Source organism: Cavia porcellus, unplaced genomic scaffold (assembly GCF_034190915.1).
Source record: "Cavia porcellus strain 051 isolate PalLab524CR breed Dunkin Hartley unplaced genomic scaffold, mCavPor4.1 scaffold_12, whole genome shotgun sequence".
Taxonomy (NCBI): domain Eukaryota; kingdom Metazoa; phylum Chordata; class Mammalia; order Rodentia; family Caviidae; genus Cavia; species Cavia porcellus.
Genome location: NW_026947495.1, coordinates 67,823,128 through 67,847,253, shown reverse-complemented (window position 1 = coordinate 67,847,253; position 24,126 = coordinate 67,823,128). Strand labels below are relative to the sequence as shown.

The 24,126-nt window shown below is 33.6% G+C and overlaps 1 protein-coding gene and 1 non-coding gene across 6 annotated transcripts in view; one reads left to right on the top strand and one right to left on the bottom strand.

The window, feature by feature from the left end:
- Positions 1-7,338: 7,338 nt before the first annotated feature.
- Ube2e3 (ubiquitin conjugating enzyme E2 E3) overlaps positions 7,339-24,126 on the bottom strand; it is an 89,761-nt gene continuing 72,973 nt past the window's right edge. For all 5 annotated transcript variants that reach the window (XM_063259391.1, XM_063259387.1, XM_063259388.1 and 2 more), the window contains exons 4-6: positions 12,574-12,706; positions 9,485-9,632; positions 7,339-7,966 (exon numbers count right to left, since the gene is read on the bottom strand). In XM_063259391.1, coding sequence (XP_063115461.1) covers positions 7,869-7,966; positions 9,485-9,632; positions 12,574-12,706 — 379 coding nt within the window. In that variant the 3' untranslated portion in view covers positions 7,339-7,868. The remainder of the gene's footprint in view (positions 7,967-9,484; positions 9,633-12,573; positions 12,707-24,126) is intronic.
- Positions 16,200-16,305, top strand: LOC111754222 (U6 spliceosomal RNA). The gene has a single exon (XR_002788927.1). It is a non-coding gene; the product is annotated as a U6 spliceosomal RNA (small nuclear RNA).

Here is a 24,126-nt window from a genome sequence, read left to right as displayed (position 1 = left end):
GTAACTATTAACTAAATGATCAATCCTTGGTATGTTAATGAAATGAATCTAGCGATATGATCAAAGTGCCTGAAGCACAATATATATAATCTCAAAAAAGAAATTACAGTAACATTACAGAATCAATACTAACATTTCCACCACCAGAATCCACCATCTTTTGTGATCTTTATGTCCCTGGAATGTTAAGTAATTAGACACAGGGTTCACTAGTAGAATCTGAGGAAGCTTTATTGATCTCTACATTCCACAGCATTGTGCCAGCCAGCAAGTTCAGAGACTTAAAACTCAATGGGTTTGATGTTTTCTTCACAGCATACTACCCCTCCTATGACCATACCAACCCACAACTCCTGAGTGCCTACTGGGAGTGTTTCTTGACTCTCATCAAGAGTCCTCACTGAAATGCCTCTTCTTTTAGAGAGCTTCTGGTATCCTATAATATTTTATACCCAGTGTTAAACACATGATAACCAGAGTTACATGAATTCTAGTTTGAAAATATCTGGAGAAAAAAATACATTTCTAGCTAATCACTAAGTAGGATCTAATAAAGCTACAAATCAAAGAAGAAATATAAAGTAATTTATAATTTTAGTCAATAAAATATAAGACTTCAAAGATGCTTAAAGATTTTAGAGATGCCATTCTCTAAACACAGTTCTGCTATATTATTCATTGTAATCTTCTGGGCAAGACTTAAATAAGGAAATGCTGTTTAAATAAGGTACCTTAAGAAATACTAAGCAGAATAAAATTAAAGAGTGACCAATATGTGACTTAAAATCCTCTGCTCCTTTGAATTCACTTAAATTTTAACATCTGAAGACTCCCTTTGACCTTAATATGAACTAAACTGTTAACTTAAATGTGACATTTTCTGTCCATGTTTAAATATGATCAAATACTTGATCAATACAATGAAAATAAACATGTGATGCTAGAACACCAAAGTATCTAGTACTAGCCTACACCTGCAGTGTCTCTGTGAAAGTGCTTACATACACAATTACGTAAGTTAAACACCTTCACATACTCAAATCCAGAAAAAAAAAAAATCAAAATACTAAGCTGCCCACTCATCAATGAATTATTTTGGACTGAACAGAAGGCTCAATTTCAACACTGCTAAATGCTCTTAGGTATATAAGCAATGCACCATCTGTCTTGAAGCACCAAGGGAATCAGTTCACATTTAAAACACTGGTGTGCCTAGCAAACTTTAATTTCTGATGTGTGTCTGATACTTAAGATGGCCAGCAACAAGGTTACATGCATTAGTATTTTGAACTGCTAGCAATAAAATTAAAAAAGTCCAAGTATCAGAAATTTGTAGTCCTATGAGCAAAAAGCTTTGAAGAAGAGTCAGTAGATTAAAGGGTGTTTTCAATGAGTCATTACTGCTATTTCCGGAAGGAAATACTTTTAAGTGATGGATGAAACAGCTGTCTTTGGCAAGTGACTCTGGTATTTCAGTATAAAACAAATACATCCAAAGCTGCTACTGACACAGACGCAACTACATCAGTAAGCACACTACAGGAATGCAGTGACACAAAGCTAGGCTTCCAAGGAGTTTGCACTTGAATTTGGAAAACAATGGGAAACCACTGAAGTCTTATGAGCAGGGACTGTCCTAACAGAGTTTACTCTAGGAAAATTAATGTGATAGGAGTGTGAAGAATGGACTGGAGTCTGCACGGAACGCTTTCAAAAGGTTCCCATAGATAAAGAGACAACCATGTGCCTGGATACAGGTTTCAAAATTAAAACCATCACCACCAAAGGAATCAGATATGGGGAGCCAGTGATAACTTCTGCAACCATATTCCCTCATACCCTTTTTCTTCTCGTGAACTGTCACTCTTCTTCACTTTGTAGATGAAAACACTGAACTTGACGTAAGTCTCCTAATCTCAAATCACTGAAGACTCTGATTTTCCTTCACAGTTGGGCTCCTAATCATCAGGGACCCTGGTGCCCAGCATGCACTGTAGTCCCATTTCTCCACAGGTTTGCCTTGTTTTCCACTGAAGAGGGACTGGGAATAGCCAACAGAACGGAGCCTGCTCAGGTGACTTAAACTTTATGAGTCGGAGAAACAAGCTGCTAGAATATACTTCGGGAATTAGGGAGCGCTTGCCCAGTCACCCTTCAGTTATACCTACTGACAAAAGAGTAACATGAAGCAATGAAAAAGAAGCTGTGAAGTGACCCTGTGACTTGGGGGTGGTAGGAGCAAGTATTTCATTTCGTTTTCTCACAGAAGCTATTAAGGGGGCAATGAGAGGGCGAGACTTGGATAACATTTAAATAGCTAACTTTCAAAACTGAAGGATGGTCCTCTCCATACCAACGTTTAGTATACTTTTCCTCTTTCTCTGCAGTATTTCTCTTCAATTTCCTCGAAGGCTATCACTCTTTTTTCCCCCTATTTCTCTAAAACTATCCTATAAGTTGACGCAGTCATGAGTTGCTTAACAGAAATACGTTCTAAGATATGTGCTGTTTGTGGTTATTGTTGTAGAAACATCAACATATACTTGAAACTAACACGGCCACACAAGGCAACACAAACTACAGGACCACTGTTTTCTACACGGTCCGTTCACCACAGCAATTATGCAGTGCATGATTGTACCTGTATTTCTCTGTACCCGTTTTTTTTTTCTTTTATCAATAAAATGGAACTGGAGAGATACATTAGCTTTTTAGCTACTAATGGTAATGGAAAATTAAATAACTGTGTAGGACAGAGAATGTAATAGAATAGAGATTAAAAATTAAGGGGTTACTCTATTCTCTATTTAAAACAAGTAGAGAGTACGCTATTGCTAGCATCCTGTATTTCAATTTCGTATAAGCACTGGCTACCACACACAGCACACTGAATCAATGCAATGGGAAATTAGAATCAGATGCCTGACAAGCCTCACCTGGTCTCTGATAGTTTCATGGAGTAGACTTAGTCCCACGACATAGCTTCATTCAGCAAGCATAGCTATCAGACACTGGAGTAGGTACTTAAACATGGAAAAAAGGAATAGAGATTGTCTCTGTAACGCTCCCTCCTTATCCAGAAATAGGAATAAGATGCTAAGTTGTGGTAAAATGCAAAAGGTAAGCTAGAGACATCGAGTACTAAGACTAATTTTAAAGACAAAGTAAGTACTTGAAAAGCGTCGAGTAGTACTAATCATATTTAGTATTACAGAGGTTGGGTAAATCTATGAAACCACACTACTGTTTTCATTTTAAACCAGCAGGGACATCTGCTCAATTTCACATTCAACAGAATACGCACAGACATTATTAGTAAAGATGTATTCTCTTGTGTTAGGAACAGGAAAAGAAGAGAAAAATCTGTCAGGATAGGAAAGTGATAAACTAAGGATGTGAAAATGTACTTTATATGTATTATACTGCCTGAAAGAACCTTGCAATTTGCAAGCACTTAAAAATGTGTAGAATACATCGATTTGCAATGAATATAGGTAAGGGGTTACAGAGTATAGCTACCCTCTTTTTCCCCACCCCACCCCTTTCTCCTTCCAAACAAGAAAGGAAGGAAAACTACTTTTAGTGACCTATTATGTAGGCATATACAATTGACTTTTAACCTCACTGGATTTGACAGTTATCTACAAATATGGAAGACTTAAAAAAGTTTAAATGTCTTAAATATTGATAGTATCTAGATTTATCAAACAATTCCTTCTTTTATGCCAGTTTCGGTTGTTTTTTTTTATTTCAGAAAATACACAGAATTAGGCCCCAGAGTTGTGGTCTAATGGTTAAACCATTATTTATATTAATAACAAAGACTATTAAAGTGTTCTTTTGCCCAAGCTTGAGTCACCATCTACTTTTAAATCATTTTCTAAAGTGTAGCTTCTCAATACATATATATATATAGGCTACTATCATATAAAGTTCACTTTAAAGTTGTTCATTTAAAGTTCTTTCATAAACAACTAGAAGCACAAGCAACTGAGGGCACAACAGGTGGCAAATGAAACAAGAGACAGTACAGATGTTCCAAGATACTCCCTTTAAGGAAGTGTTAATGAGTTTAACAAAGTCAAGCAGAAAAGAAGAGAAAAAGTGTGGCTAGGTACACACATTTTCTAAAGACATGCACAGACCTAGAGGATAGTTTCTCATATCTACTTTTAACAAGGTTGACGTTAGCTAACAATGATCAAGCCTTTAACATTCTTCATTACTGTTAGCAATGCAGGCTCAGGAGCACTTTCAGCAATTCATTTTATAACCAGTTTAAAAATCCACTGTGCAGAAAATATTCCATTAAAAAAAGCAGAGATTAGTTCTTTTAAAAAATCTAAGTCTCATTTAAAATAATACATATCTACTAAAATGGAATTGTGAATTTAGAGAGCACTGCCTACACAGGAAACAAAAGGATTTGTGTTTTATTTACCTAAAATAAGGCACACTACTAACTGAAATATAATGTAATTATTGTAGATCACTTTCTCAGACTCTCAAAACAATCTGCAATGGTTGAAGAAAAATAACAATATTTCAAGTCATGCTACAAATCTACTCAAAATAACGGTATTTCAAGTCATGCTATAAATGACTCAAAAATGTGTCAGTATCCTGTACTAATATGCCTGTGACTTAGTTTAGTATCTAGTCATAGCGCTTAAAGTAACTTAAATTCTACTATATTGTTATAAGAATACTCCGAGATAAGTTAGTGGGCTGATTACAATTTCTGCAAGTACATGTTAGAAAACTGTATTATGCAGTTCTTTTTAGAAAAGCAACATAGACATTGGTCAAATTGTAAACATCAACTTAATTTTACTGCTGTGATTAGTTTGACTTTTTTTGAAGGAAATGTCTAGATATCTGCAACATTTTTATTTTGAAAAATACTTGATATATTTGTCATTTAAATTTCCCTGATGTGGTTATATTAAATATGGTTGATTTTAAATAATATCATGTGTCTCGTTTTCAAATTAAAAAAGAAATTCTGATGTTAAAAATATTTCTAGAAAATATTAATAAATACTTCATTTTCACTGAAAACCATTAAGTTTGATTTTGTGCCTAGTTTTAGATGAGACTGACACAATATTCAAATAATGACAGTATACAAAAATGAAAATTGTACTTCATCTAACAGTAACTTTCAAGTTCTACAAATTCAAAGATAAATATATACTTTTGCAAGGAATAGTTACAACTTGTTTCACTGTATTCAACAACAATTTGTGATGTTATGAACAAAATCTCAGCTGAGTATGGTTGTTATACCCTATACCATACTGGCTGTATACTGTGCACACGCTGTTGAACCTATCTGTGTAGCTGTCCAGCTCTGTCACTGAGATCTGAGTGTCTGACTCCTAAAGCTCTTCAGGGGTGTTAAATGAGTAGGGCACGTCAGCAGTTAAACAATGCCTGGCATGTATACAGCTCAGCTCCTCTGAGGGCATGATTAAAGCACTCCAGGCTCAATGAGATGCCTCATGTCACTGCTATTTCCACACACTTAGGACTTAAATTTGCACTTACAACTCATAACTGGTTTCAATGAGAGAAAACAAAACAAAGCAAAGCAAAAAACCACACAACTCTGTGTTTCACTTGAATGTTACAATTTAGGTCTAGAGTAGTTTTATGGAGAAAATAGACTAGTAACAGTATACAGGGGTAAATACCTATGGAACTATGAAGACCAGTTTTTCAGAAATAGAGAATGAGACCAAATTTTTAAAATGACACATTATTTTAAAAAGTATATCCTTTCTGATTATCTTCTCTCAAACTTAAGAATGTGGCTTTCATGGGATAGGTAGTTACTAGAACACCTAGATGTTATTAGCTCATTTGAAAGTGCAGCCAGCTTCCTGAAAGAAAAAGCAGAATACACAGAACAAAAATTTGTAAGTTTAGAATTACTGAATTGGAGAGATTATACAGAACAGTGAAATAATTAAATTCAACTTTAGTGTATCATGTATGAACAAACTAAAATGCAAAGAAGTCTTATTTAAGGCCACAAAGGTAGTTTATGGAAGACCCACAAATATTCAAAAAATGAGTTCAATCTACTTTGTCAGGCCAAGAAAACAAAGTAGGTTGGTCATACTTAGGCTGAAAGCAACTGAAGAAAGTACAATTATAATATCCTTAAATATCCTAATGGTGAGAGATTTGTTTAGCGCCAAGAGAAAAGCTTATTACTCTAGGATATAGAATGGACAATTTTGGCATTAAGGAAAAACTACTTTCTGCAGCTCACTCAGAATTCATAAAAATATTTTTGGTTTACATGAAAGGTGTCTACGCCTATCACAGTGATTTGAATTTCACTGCAGATTTTTGTGAATATAGACAATATTTGGAGCTTTTGTAAATATAAACCTAAATTTTTCAAAATAGTACCATTTTATTTGTAACAGGCTATTTTTACATCTAGAAGTGTTAAAGTAAAAGACAGATACGAAAATTTAACCTATTTTACTCTGATTTTAGGCTTCTATTGACAAATAGCCCAGTTTTTAGTGAGAGCATATGTAACTATGTATTTTACTATCTTGAAGCAATGTATTTTTATGCTAACTCAACTCTCTAAATTTTTTGATACTACTCTTATTACCATATTTAGCACTGGGGAAGATACTTGTCCCATGGACTACAAGCTTCATTATATAACAACAAAAAAAATCCCAAAGGGAAAAAATAAGCAAAATTATACTGTTGACAAACTCTTTTAAGAAAGCTTAGTAATTATAAGCTTAATAATATATTTAATAATTTCAACTAGAAAGCATTTAACCTTACAAATGTGCTATAATTTTAATTGCACATAAACATAGTCCTCTTCTACCATTTAGGCTGACAAGGGTGTTGGGTTCAACTCTGCCTGTGGACATTCATCATAGTAAAAATGGTAACACATCATAAAAATTAAAACCGAGATTTTAAAAAAGGAATCATACATGAGCTAACATATCAGAGTTATTATTGGATAATACTGTGCAATGCTGAACAGAAATCACTGATTTGGAAATGAAATGTTAAAAAAGATGCCACTCCTGAGTAAGTCAGGATTGTCCTTCTTAGCTCAAACTAAAACTTTAAGGGTTTTTGAGAGCAATGGTTTAAAATCCTGTTTTGCATATATCAACTCACTGTATTTTTTCATTAAGATTTAAAGAAAAACTATGCATTTAATAACTCATTCATTTGTACTAGTGCTTAATAATCAATCTTCATATCCACATGTTTATTTCATCAACAATCATCTCAGACACACCTTCTGACAAGACTGACTTGAAATATTACGACAGGAAACTATGCCTTCAGGAGCATGTTTATTGTGTTTGAGATGATACATCAGTGCTCTCTGAGCTACAAAGGGTAAAAGGAAATCCTCTCATTACAAACTGACAAAGGTAAAACATTTTCACAACAGCATGAACCACATACTCAGAAATAGATCTGGGTTTAATACAAATGACATAATTCCTAGTCATCTACAGCTACTTTTATAACTTCATACAGATAATGAATTAGGCTAAAATGCACTATAATATTTGGTAGACTTCAGGACCAGTATCCTTAGTACATCACAAAATACATTTTGATATCCCAAAGAAGCAAGACTTGCAAGTAGGCGTTTTAAACGTAACTAATCTACAGCTACAAAGTTCTACTCTTGATAGCATTTACCTTTTTGGGGAGTCTCCCAGTCTCCAAAGGATAAAAGCAGAGAGTAGAATCAGTATAACATATACACAGAAGTCCGTATTGTAAAGGCTATAAAGATTTGCAGCACAGTGAGAAGATGCCTCCTGCCCCTTCACACTGCATACACATCGTGTGAGTTATGTTGCGTATCTCTTGGTCCACTGTCTGGCTATCCTGTCATGTTCTGCTCTGTTGGTCAAATACTGAGTGGCTATGCTTCCAACCAGAGGATCCGCTGGAAAAGTGGAAACATCAAAAATATTATGTGGTATCTTAAATGTACAGTTCTAATAGTCTATTAAATTAAACACTTATATTTCAGCAGTATCCAGATAAAGAATGGTTTGGTATTCAAAAGAAAAAATGTTTAAGGTAATGTGACTATATATTTTAATATACAAATTAAGAAAGCCTCTCACAAAAAAAAAAAGACAGTTTTAAATTTTTAAAAAGATATATGCCTTTAATAGATAAAACTTATTTGTGGCCTTGGCATTTCATTCAATAATGAAAGTGTAGCAGGTAGGTGTTACAGATACTAAATCTTATAAAGAACTGATCTTCTAATCAATGCTATTTAGAATGAAATGTTTCTTGTATTCTGTGTAGTAATAATGTTAATTACCATTCATAGAGCTATTAAAAACTTGCCATTTCAAGTATTTTAAAATAAAAATTGACTGAGATGTGAACTTTTATTCTGAATTTATTTTAAAAATATATACATATGATATAGTATTTGAGGTGTTCTAAACGATAGCCAGTTAAAAAAAAAAAAAAGTAAAAGCTCTCATCCTTCTGATTCCAACTACTCAAATTTTCTTTGTCTGGCAAATACCATTTACTTGTTTCAAAGATTTTATATGCACATTGAACGTTATCATTATGTGCATATATTTTTTCTAGTATGTTGCATTTTCACTTAATATTTCTTAAGGATTTTCTTCTGTCATTTCATCCAGAGCTATTCTGTTTATTAACTAGGCCTTCTATCAATAAATACTCAGGTAAATTTTAATCTTTTACTTTAATAAATGATACCAGGGACATCGATCTATCCGTTGTTTGAGCAACTGATCACAAGAATGTAAACCAGGTACACCAAATGCATATATATTCTAAGTCCAAGCTAACAGTGACAGACTTTACTTAGCAAAAGCAAGTCAACTTTAAAAATTACAGTGAGATAACACATGGACTTCTGGGTCTAAACATCACTTTATCACATCAGCTATTTAGGTTAAATTATCTATGTGGTAATTATGTATTTCTGGAAAAGTTACCAAATTATATACCAAAGACTTTATTTCTGAATTTATATCATTAAGTTCAACTCTCTTATCAGCTATTATTTTAATTTCCCTTACTACTACATCTAATATAACTTAAATCCAAAAAGGAAAAAGCTCTTCCCTACTGATTGGCTGCCTTAAAGCATCCATGGAAGAAGAGGAGGAGGCAGCAGTGTCAAAGACACTGCTTAAATTATTGGTACAAACTAGTTATACAGCTACATAATTTAGAAAAAAGAGATGATATGAATGAAAGTGAGAAAACAATGTATTGTTAACTAAATGAAGTTACTGAGAAACTTCTGGCCTAGTTTAATTGAAATAGCACTGATAATGTCTTCAACAAAATATTTTATGATGAGATTTTTACCAGCAGGATTTATTTCTCAATCAATTTAAGCTAATCAACTAAATGCACAGATTTTTGTTGCCTTATAGTATGTTTATAAAGATTTGCTTACCAGGGTTGCAGTCTGTCAAAAGGGAACAAATAGACAGCAAAACCTTTGAAATAGTCAAAGCAGGACTCCAGTTGTCTTTAAGGATATCCAGACAGATGACTCCCTGACTGTTGATGTTGCAGTGATAGATTCTGGTACGAAAAGTAACCTAGGTCACAGTGCAAACAGGAAAAAAAAATATTATGAATGCTTTACTATCATCTAAATCTCACACATCATAGGTGATATTTAACCTATCAGTTCCTAGAATTACACTTTTGGCAAGCCCATAACAATGGGTCATAATACAATGTTTTCTTCTCAAATTCTTGTTCCTTTAACTTTTCTAGGTAACATATATGAATTCAACGCAAAAACTTAAAAAACTGCAATCCTCGCCATAATGGGATAAGAGCAAGTAATTTATTCAGTGCTAAGCTGAGATAAAAATTTAGTTGCAAATTTAAATGGTTTTACTTGACAAAGTTAAAAGAAATGTTTGCTTTCTCCTGGCATAAAAAGACTTGTTATTAGTTTTTAAACAAAATGAGGAATTGATCAACTAAATCTAAATGAACAGTACAGTAATCCTATACACATATGTGTATGCACATACCTACCATAATATTTTTACACACACATACAATGAGAGAAAGTGAAGAAAAGAGGAAATGTTTTGGTGCAAAAGTAAGAGAACCAAGGAAGACTCTCTTAAAATACAAGTTACGTTAGTTTCTTAGTACAAGTGTCAGTACCAACTCAGCTAACCTGTTGCCACATATCACAAAGTGATGGAGAATGGTGAAATCATGTGTACTAGTTGCCTTTCTATTTCTTGGCCTTAACCAAGTTAACCAAGTTGGTTAACTTGTCAGACTAACACATGAAAACAGTTTTAAGTGGCTAAAAGAAACAGCTATATCTCTGATATGTGAGGAAAGATAAATGTCAAAAACAGATACTAGCAAATTTCAAAACAATAACTGGTAGTTAAGTCTGCTGAAGTGGAATCTAAAAAGAAGACACTGAAGTCTTCAGCAAATCACTGATTAGCTAGGGGGAGAGTTTCATAACCCCTACAGAACTCTTCTAATACAGCACAGTAGTTACATGTAGACAGAAAGCTCTTAACTGTAGCTAATCAAATTAAAATGAGTTAGAGGGGTAAAATACACATCAAATTTTAAAGACTGAGTGCCAAAAGCAGAACATAAAAGATCTCATTAGGATTTTCACCATTTTAACTATTTAAATATGGGTACTAGAAAACAAAATTATACATGTAGCTTTGCATCATGTTTATTTTTTCCATTTAACAGTGCTGCTGCAGAATATGAGAATGAAAGATGTTCAAATCATTGACAGGTGACTACTCAATCAACATGTGTTACAAATACGATTAATATTTTTAAATACTTTCAGTTATTAATGAACAAACAAACTAGTATCCATGAGCTGCAAAGAATTACATTTTTATTATTCTTTATAAAGTTCAACACATTATGTGAACTTCAAAAAGAATACTATAGAGCACTGCTTCCTAACACTGAGATAATACCAGAAATCTTATTTCACTTATAGACTCAAGAATACTTAATACAATATATTGTAACAGGAGAGAAAAAATATTAACTTAGAAAATAAAGATACTGCAATTTCAGCAAAAAATATCATGCTAAATTTACAATAACCATTATAATCAAAATGATTATGACAATCATACATCATATAGTAGTTGAAATCTTTAATTCCTATTTTCCATTAAAATGAACTAGGACAAATATAATCTTTTTAATTCAATTTTCCTCTACATACAAAAATAATTTTGTGCAAAACATACACAAAATCCCTCGATTTTGCTAATATAGTAAAATGAATGTTCAATATGAAAACCAGGCATGTGGAAGTATCACTATAAATACAGCCATGTGGTTTGTTTCTATAGTAAAAAAAATCTGTGAGTGCAAACTGAGCAATCAGTGGTTTACTAACAGCAAATATGTTTAATTCCGAATGTGAACACAAATTGTGCTACGATCAACAACAAGGACATTTATTTGACAGATTCAGAAAGACAGACTCCAAAGACCCCAAAGAAATTTAAACGATATCAATTCACTAATTTCAACATCTTAGATTCTGATGGGACGACTATCCAGTAAAGCAATCAAAAATGGACACCTTAGTGGGAGCATCTCTAGGTGATAAAAACCTTGGCATCTACAATGTGAGGTAAATACCACTAGGTGGAGCTACTATAGCCTTGTTCCATAATGTCTTTCTGTGAAATTTTCTTTTCTTTTTTTTTTTTTAATCTTTTTACCCATGCATGCATTAAACCACTACATAGATGACAATTATAATAGGGAACATATTTGAAAAGAAAAACATTTCATCATAGTTAAGTGCTACAGATCTGATAAAACATTTCCCTGGGATGTCGAATGTCTGTAAGGACAAAATTAATGCTCAGGTTTAATTCTGGTGGTTTTTAACTGCTGGCTAGACCATTTTAGAATAACAAAGCAGAAGAGGAAGCCATTCAAATAACTATTATGTTTAAGCCTTGCAAAATAACTGAGAGGCATTACAAGGCACAACTCAAACCTTCAGCTACTTATTTAAAATGAACTAAACATCAATGGGTTACCCTACCACCCCTAGTTTCCACTGCTTACACTTTATACTCACACAGGGCACAAAATGGATTTACTAAATATTACTTATTTTTCTTTGCTGTGTTTTCTAGTCTTTGCTTCTTTATAAAGGCAAAATTCACATAGCTAAACCATTACTCCTGAAAGCTACCGAACAAGTTTACTTTTTACCCAATCTCCTAAATGAAATTTCCCTTCATAAGTACAATGTTTCATTCATGAACAAAATATAGGATTTTTTAAAAACTAACAAACCCTCTGATGAATATGATAAGTTATCTGTAAAAGGTAGGAGTCATTACTTTCCATTTTAAAGGCCTTGGTTCTATAAGAGTTTCTCTATTAATTTGTGAATAGTCATGAAATAATTATTATATTAATACACATTTAAAGTCTAGAATAAATTATTTTGGAAAAGGAGGAATATTACAGAATATACTTCAAGGGTCTTACCTTTGGTGGCTTAAATGGATAATCTGATGAAAATGTGATATCCAGAAAAAACACACCACCTTCATATACAGAACCTGGTGGACCAAGTATAGTTGATCTCCATTCATAAATGTTATCTCCTTTAGGCCCAGCACTATTCAAAAGAAATTAAAAATCAATATATACATCATAAGCAATGCACATTACCATCTTTAGAACTACTGGAGTATTAAAGTTAAATCAGCAACCTAGAGCAATGATGGCACCAATGTGTTCACACGTACCTGTAAAATTTGTAAAAATTTTAAACTTTTAGAAAATTACAAAAAAAAAGTACAAAAAGCACTTGTAAATTACCCATCTCCTTCAATTAGTGTTTGATCCTATTTGTCTTTTCTCTTTCCAAAGACAAACACATAAGCATTTACACACTTGTTTCTATGCCATTTGAGAATAAGCTGCATATATCATGACTCTTTCAACACAAACATTTCAGTGTGCATTTCCTAAGAAATTTCCTACAAATCTTTATAGTTAAAATTTTAGAAACCGCGTCAACACAGCAACCTAGATTCAGTATTATAAAGTTGTCAAATGACTTTAAAAAACATATTTTTCTCCAGACACAAGATCCAGTCTTGGAATCAATTATGTTCAAGATCATTAGCCTCCTTTAATGTTAAGTTCTTTTAGCTTTTGACTTCTGTAACATTAACATTTTAAAGTACATAATCCCTAAAAAAAAAACCCAAAACCAAAACAAACAAAAAAAAGAAAAAAACAAAGGAACTCATCACTTTGAGCTTATCTGGTGTTTTACCATGATTAGATGCAAGCAATGAACTCTTGGTCAGAGTATTAAGTACTGAAACGATATACCACATTCAAAGGCATCTATCCCTCACTGGTGATTTTAAGCATCAGACAAGGTGCTGTATTAATTTTCCTACTGCTTAGTTACTAACTTTTCCCTACAATGAATTAGCAATCTAAGGATAAATAAATCAAAATTTCTCTTTGCACTAATTTGTAATTCTTTTGAACCTTACTATTGATAGTGGCACAATGATGATGTTTTAGAACTTGAGTATTTGCTTCCTCCATATTTAACCATTTAAGTCCTCTTTTTTGTTTGTGTATGTGCGTGTGTGCATGTGTAAATATGTAACTAGTATGGTTTCACAGATTGCTATTCTTTTCCAACGGTTTATAAATTCACAGCTACTTTTAATTATCTCAATGCTCAAATTATTTCAGGTCTGGCTAGTAGGAATTCCTCTAAAATGGCTTTTATATTCTCGTAGAGTGCCATCATCAGCTTATGAATGCTCGTTTTCATTATAACAAGATACTCCAGGATTCTAGCCTTGGTCATTAGCCATTTCTTTTTTTTTTTTTTTTTTTTTTTTTTTGTCTTTTTCATTTTTATCGGTACCGGGGATCAAACTCATGACCGCCTGCTTGCAGGGCAGGTGCTTATGCCGCTGAGCTAAATCCCCAGCCCCAAACTAATAGTTTTTAAACCCTCTTCAAATACTTTACAGACTTCTATTTCTTGGCTCCCTGAACAAGTATATGTATAAGGCTTTTCTTCTTTTAAAGTGTTCATCAGTTTAGAAGTAATCTGCAAGTTCTATGTAAAACAAGTGCAATTCAGCAAAATCAACCCATATTAATTAATAATAGGATATAAGTTAAAATAAATTAAGTGCATAATGATTTTGTAAAACATACATTATAAATCATAAAACTTCAGGTAAGTTTTATGTGACAGCAGCAATACTCAAAAACGTGTACTGTGAAGAACAATTCACACAAAAAATGTGGATTGTATAATTTAGTTACAGATGGCTTCAATAATCCATCTTTAAAGCAAATACATATGCACAGTAAAATCTCATTAATTTGTCCTAGTTAGGGGAAAATGTCTTTGAAAATTAAGTAACCTTCTGTAAGCGTTAAATACATGCAGGAACTGGGACTAATTTTGTAACAGCTCATTTCTCAGTCACCTTTTGCATTATAGGTATAAAATGTATTTGCTAAAAGAAAAAACCACAACTGAATACCAACTACGGAACAAAAACTTTGATTCAATGGTATTCCTTTTCCAAGTTAACTTTTCACTTCATGACTCAAAATAATTATTATAAAATTACATTTTAGTGTCAAAGTTATAGAACTTCCAGAACGTTTCAAAATCTTACATAGTAGTAATAGTAATATGTTGACCACAGATTTACATCATCTTTTATATAGTCAGGCACTTTTTAAAACAATAGTGCTCTAATTTTCCTAAGTTTTGGAGAATAGTATTGTTATATTCCTATTTTTAGATGAGAAAACTAAGGTACAGAGTTAAATAATATTCCGTATGTGACAGAATTATAAAATGACACAATTTAAATGTAGGTAAAGTATATATTTTCTTCAAAGGTTTTGCTGTATTTTCTCTTACTTCAATGCTGCCGCAATGTCTAACCTTGAATCAAATAATGCAAGTCTTTTCACTACCCAAGGTCAAAGAGTAAAGAGCCCACCTTAAATACCCTTGGCCAACTGGTGGAAGGGCCAAGATTCCTAAGATTCCCATACCATTACATTTCCTTTCCTCCCCCTAAGCTTTTGGCCACAGGATAATGCATACATTTAACTACATAACAGCAGGTGACTTTTTTGGAGTAGACTGAGCACAATAAAGATATGCCAGTGTACCTCATTTGCTATACCCAAAACTTCCCAGTCTAAGCAAAGTAAAAGCTAGAATCCAGCCCTTGTGTTGGCTATTATGTCTGGAATAAGGGGCCCCATTTCATTCCGTCAAAGGAACCATCTGCTAGCCAAGGTTTGGGAGGGTTGGAGGGATGTAAGAAGGGGTATGAGATAAGGGGAGCTGCGGGACTAAGTCTGCTGTAATTCAAACAAAGCACTTTATAGGCTAGCACTGACCTTCCACTGATGCCTCAGAGAAGAGTAGAAAATAGGTGCAAATGACAGTTTCAAGACAGGTACTTCATGCCTTTTTACTAGTTTCCATTCTTTCTCTCTTCTCCACAAAGGTAGCATCTGAGCAACTCTCTACTCTCTTCAATCATCCATTTTTCCCTCTTGAGTGAAAAATGTCCACAACAATTCAACAAAACCATTTTTCCAAACTTTATTAAAAAATAAACTCAATTTCTCTACCCTTTCAAGTTACCATCAATTATCATTTCTTTAATACCAAAACTCCTTTAGGGTATTATCTCTGTATGCTTTCTTTAGTTTCTCTGTGTTTTCACTTAACGCCATTCCAAACAAGTTTTTCTAACTTTCCACTAAAACAGCTCTTACCCAAGGTCACCAATGACCTTGTAACGGAAGCCAATCATCATTTATCAACCCTCATAGTATTTGGTCCAGCAACATTTGACAGATTCTTCTTGATTCACTTTTTCCATTTTGTTGCTAGAATAATGTATCTTATTAATTTGATTTTCCTCTAAGCTTTCTTGACTCTACCCTCTTTTGTCTCTACTGCTGCTTCTTGTTTCTCTATCTTCTAAACTCTGTGGTCAAAAGCTCAGTGGCCTGAGTGCCTGCTTGGCAAGTGTGAGGTTGTGAGTTCGATCCTCCATACAAAAACAGCAAGCAAGCAGATTTATAATGTGCTCGCTTTGGCAGCACACATACTAAAATTGGAATGATATGAGAAGATTAGTGTGGCCCCTACACAAGGGTGAGATGCAAATTCATGAAGCATTCCATATTTTTTTTTAAACAATAAGCTCTGTGGTCCTCCAGATCTCACAGCCTGGAGCTCTTTTCTACCTTACATGTAGCTTTCAGTAATCCCATGAGTTTTATTCCTTCAAAAGCAAATACAGTCTTAACTCTCAAATTTAAATCTGCCGTATAGATTCCTATTGTAAATTCAGATTTAAATACTAGGCCTCAGATTTAAATACTTGATTTTGAAATCTAATATTTGAATTAAGTAATTTTGGTTAAGTATCTCAAATTGAAGACATTCCAAAACAAATTCCTAACACTGTGGTACCTCAATTCCGGAACCTTAAATTATTTCCACATTTCTGACCACAAACTAAACTGGACGAGAACCAAATCAAATTCAATAGTTAGGTTCTATGTTAACCCTAAGAGAAAATTTGATTCACTTCTCATCCAGTTTGGTTTCTGACTAGAACTGGGAAAAGAATGAAGTCCATGAACCAAGGTACCACAGTATTCCAACTATAATCTTTCCTATTTCAGCTACCTTCATACATCCTAGTTTCTCAGGGCAAAAGTCTAGACCTTATCTTTGACCTCTTTCTTTCCACCTGATTCAGTATAGCAGCAAGTTCTACTGGTTTTATCTTTGAGCCACTGCTCAAAATTATATTATTTCTGTTCAACCTCACTGGCCCGACCCCTTATTTAAAATACCAGCATCTCTAACCTGGTTAATTTTAATAGTTTCCTGCATGGACTTCTGACTCTGTCTTCACAGAATAGTAGTCTATTCTCTTTCTCTTTATAGTTAGTTAAGTTTATTGGTAGATTTTAGGTATACACAATGACCACATTCATCATAGGGAATTTGTACCTATACATGGTATATCTTGATTCTTTTTTCCCCCTTCCACACCTATTCCCCTTCCTTATTTACAAAAGCTTTATTTCCATTTTTCCCTTCCTTTCTCATTTTTCCCTTTCCTCTCCTTCCTTTCTCCCTAAAACCCTTTTCCTTTTGAACATTTTCTCCTATTTTACAATAAAAGTAGTCATTCTTAATCAGACAATTGACAGCTAAACAGTGAATGTGATCGTATGACCCTTATAAAAACAAAAAAACCTCTAAAGGCTTAACTTCTTGTTTTGTGTTAAAGTCAAAGTCTTATAACCCAAAAGGATGTGTGATTTGTTGCTGCTGTAATATTCATCTGTTATTCTCTTTATTGTTCAACGGGTTGAAGCAATGATGTTTCTCCAAAACACAGTGTACACACCTCTACTTCAGGGCCTCCAAGCATTGCTGTCTCACTCTGAAGGCTTTCCTATATACCCACATGATCTGCTCGGTATCTGCAGTTTCAACTCAAATGTCACTGTTTCAGCAGGTCTTGTTTTGCCATTCAATCTAAAACACTGCATGTGATCGCCACATGTTTCTTATCCTCTTTTCCATTTTTCTCTGTATTTATCTGTCTTTAACATATTACATATCTATATCACAAAGCAAGCTAAAAGGGGATACAAGAGGTGGATGGGGGCACTATATCATACAGTGGCCTAGGCTTTCTACAATCTGAAAATGAGAGGTAATATCTCCCCATCTATGTGGGATGTTATGTGAGTGACTTTCTCTATCTGTATTTTCTGGGGGACAGTGTTGGGGATTTAATCCAGGGCTTGACACTGAGTTACACTGTCAACCGTTTTTATTTTTGAGACAAGCTCTCATTAAGTTGCTAAATTGACCAAGCTGGGCTCAGATTTGCAAACTCCCTGCTTCAACCTCCCAGAATGCTGGGGCTGCAGGCAGTGCCATCACCCAGGGAACTGCATGAGAGGCACTAATTTAGTGATTCAGTAACTAAAGAGAGGTGGGATCTGGCCAAGGGTAAAGGAAAAGGAGATGTTAAAGACTCTAAGTTTAAGATCTAGAGACACCAATACTAAAATTCATCTGGAACCAGAAGAGACTACCTAGAGTAGCAGACGAAATCCTGGGCAACTAAAGCAAGGGAAGAGGCATCACAATCCCTGACTTGACATTATTCTACAAAGCTACTGTGATAAAATTAGCATAGTACAGGCCAAAAAAACAAAAAGCAAAACAGAAATACCAAACCTCTGTATCAATGGAACACAAAACACAACTAAAAATACACCCAGTCACCTTATCTTTGATAAAGGGGCCAAACATGTTCAACAGAAGAAAGACAGCCTATTTAATACATGGTGCTGGAAAAACTGGCTTTCCATATGCCACAGACTAAAACTAGCCCCATATCCATCATATGCACTAAACTGAAGTAAAAAATGGAGCAAAGATCTGATAAAATATAAAGACTAAATTTACTAGAAAAGAAAGCAGGCAAAAATCTTTAAGATGAAGGGGTACGGGAAGCAGAGAGAGCTCATGAACAAAAGCCAACCTGAATAGGAAATACTTTAAAAGAATCAACAACTGGGATCTTATATTATTAAAAAGCTTTTGCACATCAAAAGAACTACAACAAAGTGCAAAGAAAACTCCCAAATTGGGAAAAAAGTATAGTCATCTGTCTCTGAGACAAACAACTTCTACCTAGAACATATAATTTTTAAATTCAGGCCCCCCCAAATCAATGACCCAAACCAAAAATGGGCATCTGAGATGAATACACACTTCTTGGATGAAAAAATACAAATGGCAAACCAATATATGAAAAAACATTCAACATCATTGGTCACTCAAGAAATCAAGTTAAAACAATGCTGAGATTACATCTCACTCCAGAAAAAATGGCTATTATCAAGAAATCAATCATTAACAAATGCTAGAAGGATTGTAGAGAAAAAGAACCCTTTTCCACTGTTGGTAGGAGTGTGGCCTGGTACAACCACTGGAAAGCAGTTTGAAGATTCCTTAAAAAATTAGGTTAAGATGTCCCATTCAAAATAGCTAGTTCCTTTCTAGGTACTTTTCCAGGAGAACTGAGGAACATCATACTACAGTGATATATATGCATCCATGTTTATAACAGCACAATTTATAATTGCTAAATCTTGCAATGCTCATCATCAATCCAAATGCTCATCAAATGAAGAATGGATTTAAAAAAGATGTATTTTTATACAATGGAGTACTCTTTACCGATAAAGAAGGATAAACTTGAGGTTTTTATAGGTAAATGAATACAACTAGAGACTATAGTCTTAAGTGAAATAAAACAGACTTCTATGTATAAACATCACAGTTTTGCTAGCGTAAGACATTGAAAGAGTAACTAAGATCCAAAGGTACAACAGATATTGTGAAAGGGAAAGAAACTGCTCAAAATGAGAGAACAACTGGGACGGGGTGGGGAAGAAGGAAAAAAAATACACACACACGTACACACATGAGCAAGATAATTGTAATACTTACTCTTATTAGTTCATTGAAAGGAACAGTTAGTGCTTATATTGTTTGCATGCCTGTATCTGGTAATCTGAGCAACTATTTTGAAGACAACAATATGCAATATAATAACCATTATTAATTTCCTGTCATCTGATTTTGAAATTATGTATCACTTTCATTGATTTTTAAATTCTCTTTAAAATAAGTTGTCTATTAGCATTTGCTGACAAAAGTAAACACATAAAGCCATTTTCAAATTATTTTCATAAAGAGCTGAAACCTCTACAATCTAAAGAGCTAAATAAACCAGTCCTCCTTTAACTTTGGATGATGGGTATTTTGTCTCAGCAGTGAGAAAAGCAACTAAGACAGTAAATAAACATCTGATTCCACTACCTTCTTTTTGCAAATTTTCATTTTCCTTTTTAAATGCTATGTTTTATGTACACTATTATATCAAAATAACTAAATTTAAAGAGCAGGTAGAAAAATATGACACTGGCACACTAGCATCTGGAAATATTCTGTTATCAGTTTCTCTGTTAACAAATGATATTGTTTCAAAAATCAGCAACATCAGGACAGATTTAACTATCCAGCTTCTCGCTGTTGGAATATTAACTCAGCAATTACTTTTATGGCAAGGGTCAGTAACACTCATTTTGCAACATAGGAGTGATTTCTTATAGAAACTTTCAAATGTTTAATGAATTCACTTTACAAACACACGTTCTCCCCTAATAAAACTTTTATAAATGAAAACTTTTCGTATTATAAATAAGCCATATACAGAGGTCTACACTAAATACCACTTGCATGTTTTGTCTTCTATCCCTAAGGCAAAATCTCTTAAACTGAACTGAACTAAATGCAAATATGTGTTAACAGTAAGTCAACACAACATAATTGTGAAAAGCATTAAGTAATGGTATGCATCTCAGTTTAATAGTTATGCTGTTAAACTAAATACTGTTATGCTAGTAATATGTATCTGAAATAAAAAATTCTTGTTATACAATATTAAAAAATGGGTCTGATTATATGCCAGCAAAATTTTAACATCAAACTTAACCTACTTTTAAAGTGCTAAATTTACTGAAAAAATAAGAGAAATAAACAAATCTCCCCATATTTATGCACTGGAAGACGAAGTACTGTCAAAAAGCCAAGGCTTAAGATGAAAACCTAGCAAACTATTTTGTGGTTATCAACAAAATAATTCTAAAAGTTTATGTAGAAGAAAACAAAGTCTTCCAAACACCTTACTCAAAATGAAGAGAACAAAGTTAGAGAATTATCCAACTTCAAGACTTAGTACAAAGCTATTGAAATCAAGACAGTGTGGTACTGGTGAAAAGAAACACCTATCAAGGGAAAAGATAGAGAGATAAGATTAGAAACAGAAACATGCAGTAGATACAGCTCTGGGGGACAGCACCTGCCTGGCAAGAGCAAAAAAAAAAAAAAAAGAGAGAGATATCTTGAGTTTGATACTTGGGAGGGTCGTGTGTATATATGAAAGAGAGAGAGACAGAGACATATAATTAAAGTAGCAAGAGCAAAGACAGCTTTTTCTACATTGAGGAAATAACTGAACATCTTCCTGCACAGAAATGAATCTATACACTCTTCCCAAATATGAACTCATATTAACTAAAAAAATTAACTCAATGTGGATCACAGACCTAAGTGAAAATGAAAAACTATACAACTTCTAAGAAATAATGTAAGAGAAATTGTAGCATATGACCTTTTATAAATAGTACTACACTTATAATTCATGACCAAGTAATAGCTGATAAACTAGAACTTAATTACAATTTAAAACCACTGCTCTGAAAAACAGAATGTCAAGACAATGAGAAGACATTATTATATGCAAAGAAAAGAAAATATTTCCAAAAGACACATCTGATAATGAAGCATTACCCAACATGTACAAAGAACTCTCAGAATGTCACAACAAGAAAATGAAACTGCAATTTAAAGGTAAGCAGAAGATCTGCACACTTTCCCAAGAAGAAATACAGAGGGCAAATAAACATAAAAAGATGTTCAGGTTCATGTCATTAGTAAATTGCAAATTAAAACAATGATATAGAGCATTACATATCTACTGTATTACAATGGACACTGAACATACTAAATACCAGTATTATATAAAACAACAGGAGCTATTATCTGTTGTTGATGGAAGTGCAAATATGCAGAATGTTGATCTTTTCTAAAATTTTGCATGTGGATATCCACTTTGGAAGGTAACTGAGCAATTTCCTATAAAACTTCATATATCTTACCATATGAGGCAGCAATAATATTTACCTATGAACTGGAAAAAAGTCCATATCAAAAAATTTACACATGGATATTTTCAGCAGTTTAATTTGTAAGTGCTGAAACTATAAAGTAACCAAGATATCCTTCATTACATCAATGGATATAAAAATTGTGGGAAATCTGGATGAGAAATACCATTCAATACTAAAAAGAAATTAGCTGTCAAGCCATAAAAAGACATGGACCTTAAGAGTATATTACTAAATGAAAGAGGCCTACCTGAAAAGAGTACGCATTGTACTGTACAATTTCAACTACATGACATCCTGGAAGTCAAAACTATGGAGACAGTAAAAAGGTAAGTGGTCCTTAGGGACTGTGGGGCTAGGGATGGGAATGGATAAATATAGCACAAGACAGTGGACCTATTCTGTATGAGACTACTCTGGTGGATATTCATGTGGCTTTACATAATTGTCAAATCACATAAAATGTACACCACCAAGAGCAAAGCCTAATGTAAACTAGGGAAACTGGATGATAATGATGTATAATAATAGGTTCATGAATTATAAGAAATGTACCACAGTGGTAGGGGATACTAATGGGAGAAGCAGTATGTCTGTGGGATCAGGACTACTCAGGAACACAGTACTTCCCACTCAGTTGTGAATGTAAAGGGCTTTTTAAAAAAGGACTTATTAATAATAAAAAAAACCCCACTAAGTTTAGAACAAACTGATGTTCACATATTTAAGCCAGAATAAGTAAACGTTTCTTGGCATATAAAAAAATTCAAAGTTAGCAAAAGATGTGCTCCAAAAATCTACCTTCAAATCAGATATGCTGGCTTTGGATACATTCTAACCATAGTAGTAAATGATGGTCAATGCTGGCCCACGTAAGCTAACTAAAACCATATATGGTACAATATCAAATGAGTAAATGCATGAAATACTTCAAGCAATTTTTCAATAAAATATAGTGAAAAGCAAAGTATTTTATTTATGATTGTATCAGGATAAGCATTTTTAAAATGCATAATCTCAAATGCAGTCACTTTATCAGTCTGGCCCAAGTTCATGAACCAGGGAGGTAGGTATTCATATTCTAGCCTCTGATCTTTTCCTTTTCTTTCAATTACAACTTTATAACCAAAGAAAAGAAAGGCAGAAGTAAGATTCTGGTCACAAAGAATGAGAGACAAAAAGAGATTATTTTTGGAGAATTCAAATGTTAAAATGATTGAAAAACAGAGACACGGGGAACAGAACTGTAAAAGTGATGAATAGATGTGCTGTGTTCAGGGAGGCAAATGGACAGGCCATCAATCAGCCTCAGATGAGAGTGAAGTAGGGATTAAAGGGAAAGGAAAGGAAGCGAGTGGTCGAGAAGCACATCACAGCAAATACGAAAATGGAGAAAAGGATTTTCCTGGGATAGCAGAGGACAAGATAAAGAACAAAGAAAGGAAAGTAATCAACCCTGGTTGGGCATTTCCTTCACCAGCAGTAATGAAGATTATTACACTTGGAGGCTGGAAACAGGAAGTGAGAGATAACTAGACTGGATATCTGCAAGCTGTGAGAAAACAAAAGGCACTGGCCAGTGTTACTGCTGGTGTTAAAATGATGTGTGAAATTAAAGTGTTCTCACTGACACCCAAGCAATTTCCAGGTATTTTTACACTTCAAAAGTTCTGAAATGCAGGTAGTGTATTTCTTAATCACTTAAGTCAGTGAAAATATTTTAATAGCTACACAGACTCTACAAAGTGTTTTCATTATTTCTGACATCACCAAAGTCTGGATAAGTGCTATTCTAAAAAAATTTTTAAAAAATAAAACTCCTTTTTTTTTGGCATAATATTTCAATTTGAGAATTAGTCACCTTAACAATTATTTTGTATTGCTAATATTTTGTACATCTCACAAATCCACAGGCCCTAAAGTATAGGTCAAGAAAACCATGACTTACTGGATTCCAAGATTACAGATCTAAGAAAGAAACAACTCATTCAAAAATATAAAGGAGTTTTTTTTTTTAATTTTCTTTCCTTTATTAGTTTTTTGAAGGGGAGGGTTTGAGATTTTTATCCCTTTTTGATTTTAGCTTTTAATTTTTCTTTTCTGTTTGTCTTATAAGTTTCTTTTCCTTCCTTATTTTTTTCCTCGTTTTGCTATTCTTCCTTCTTGTTCATTATT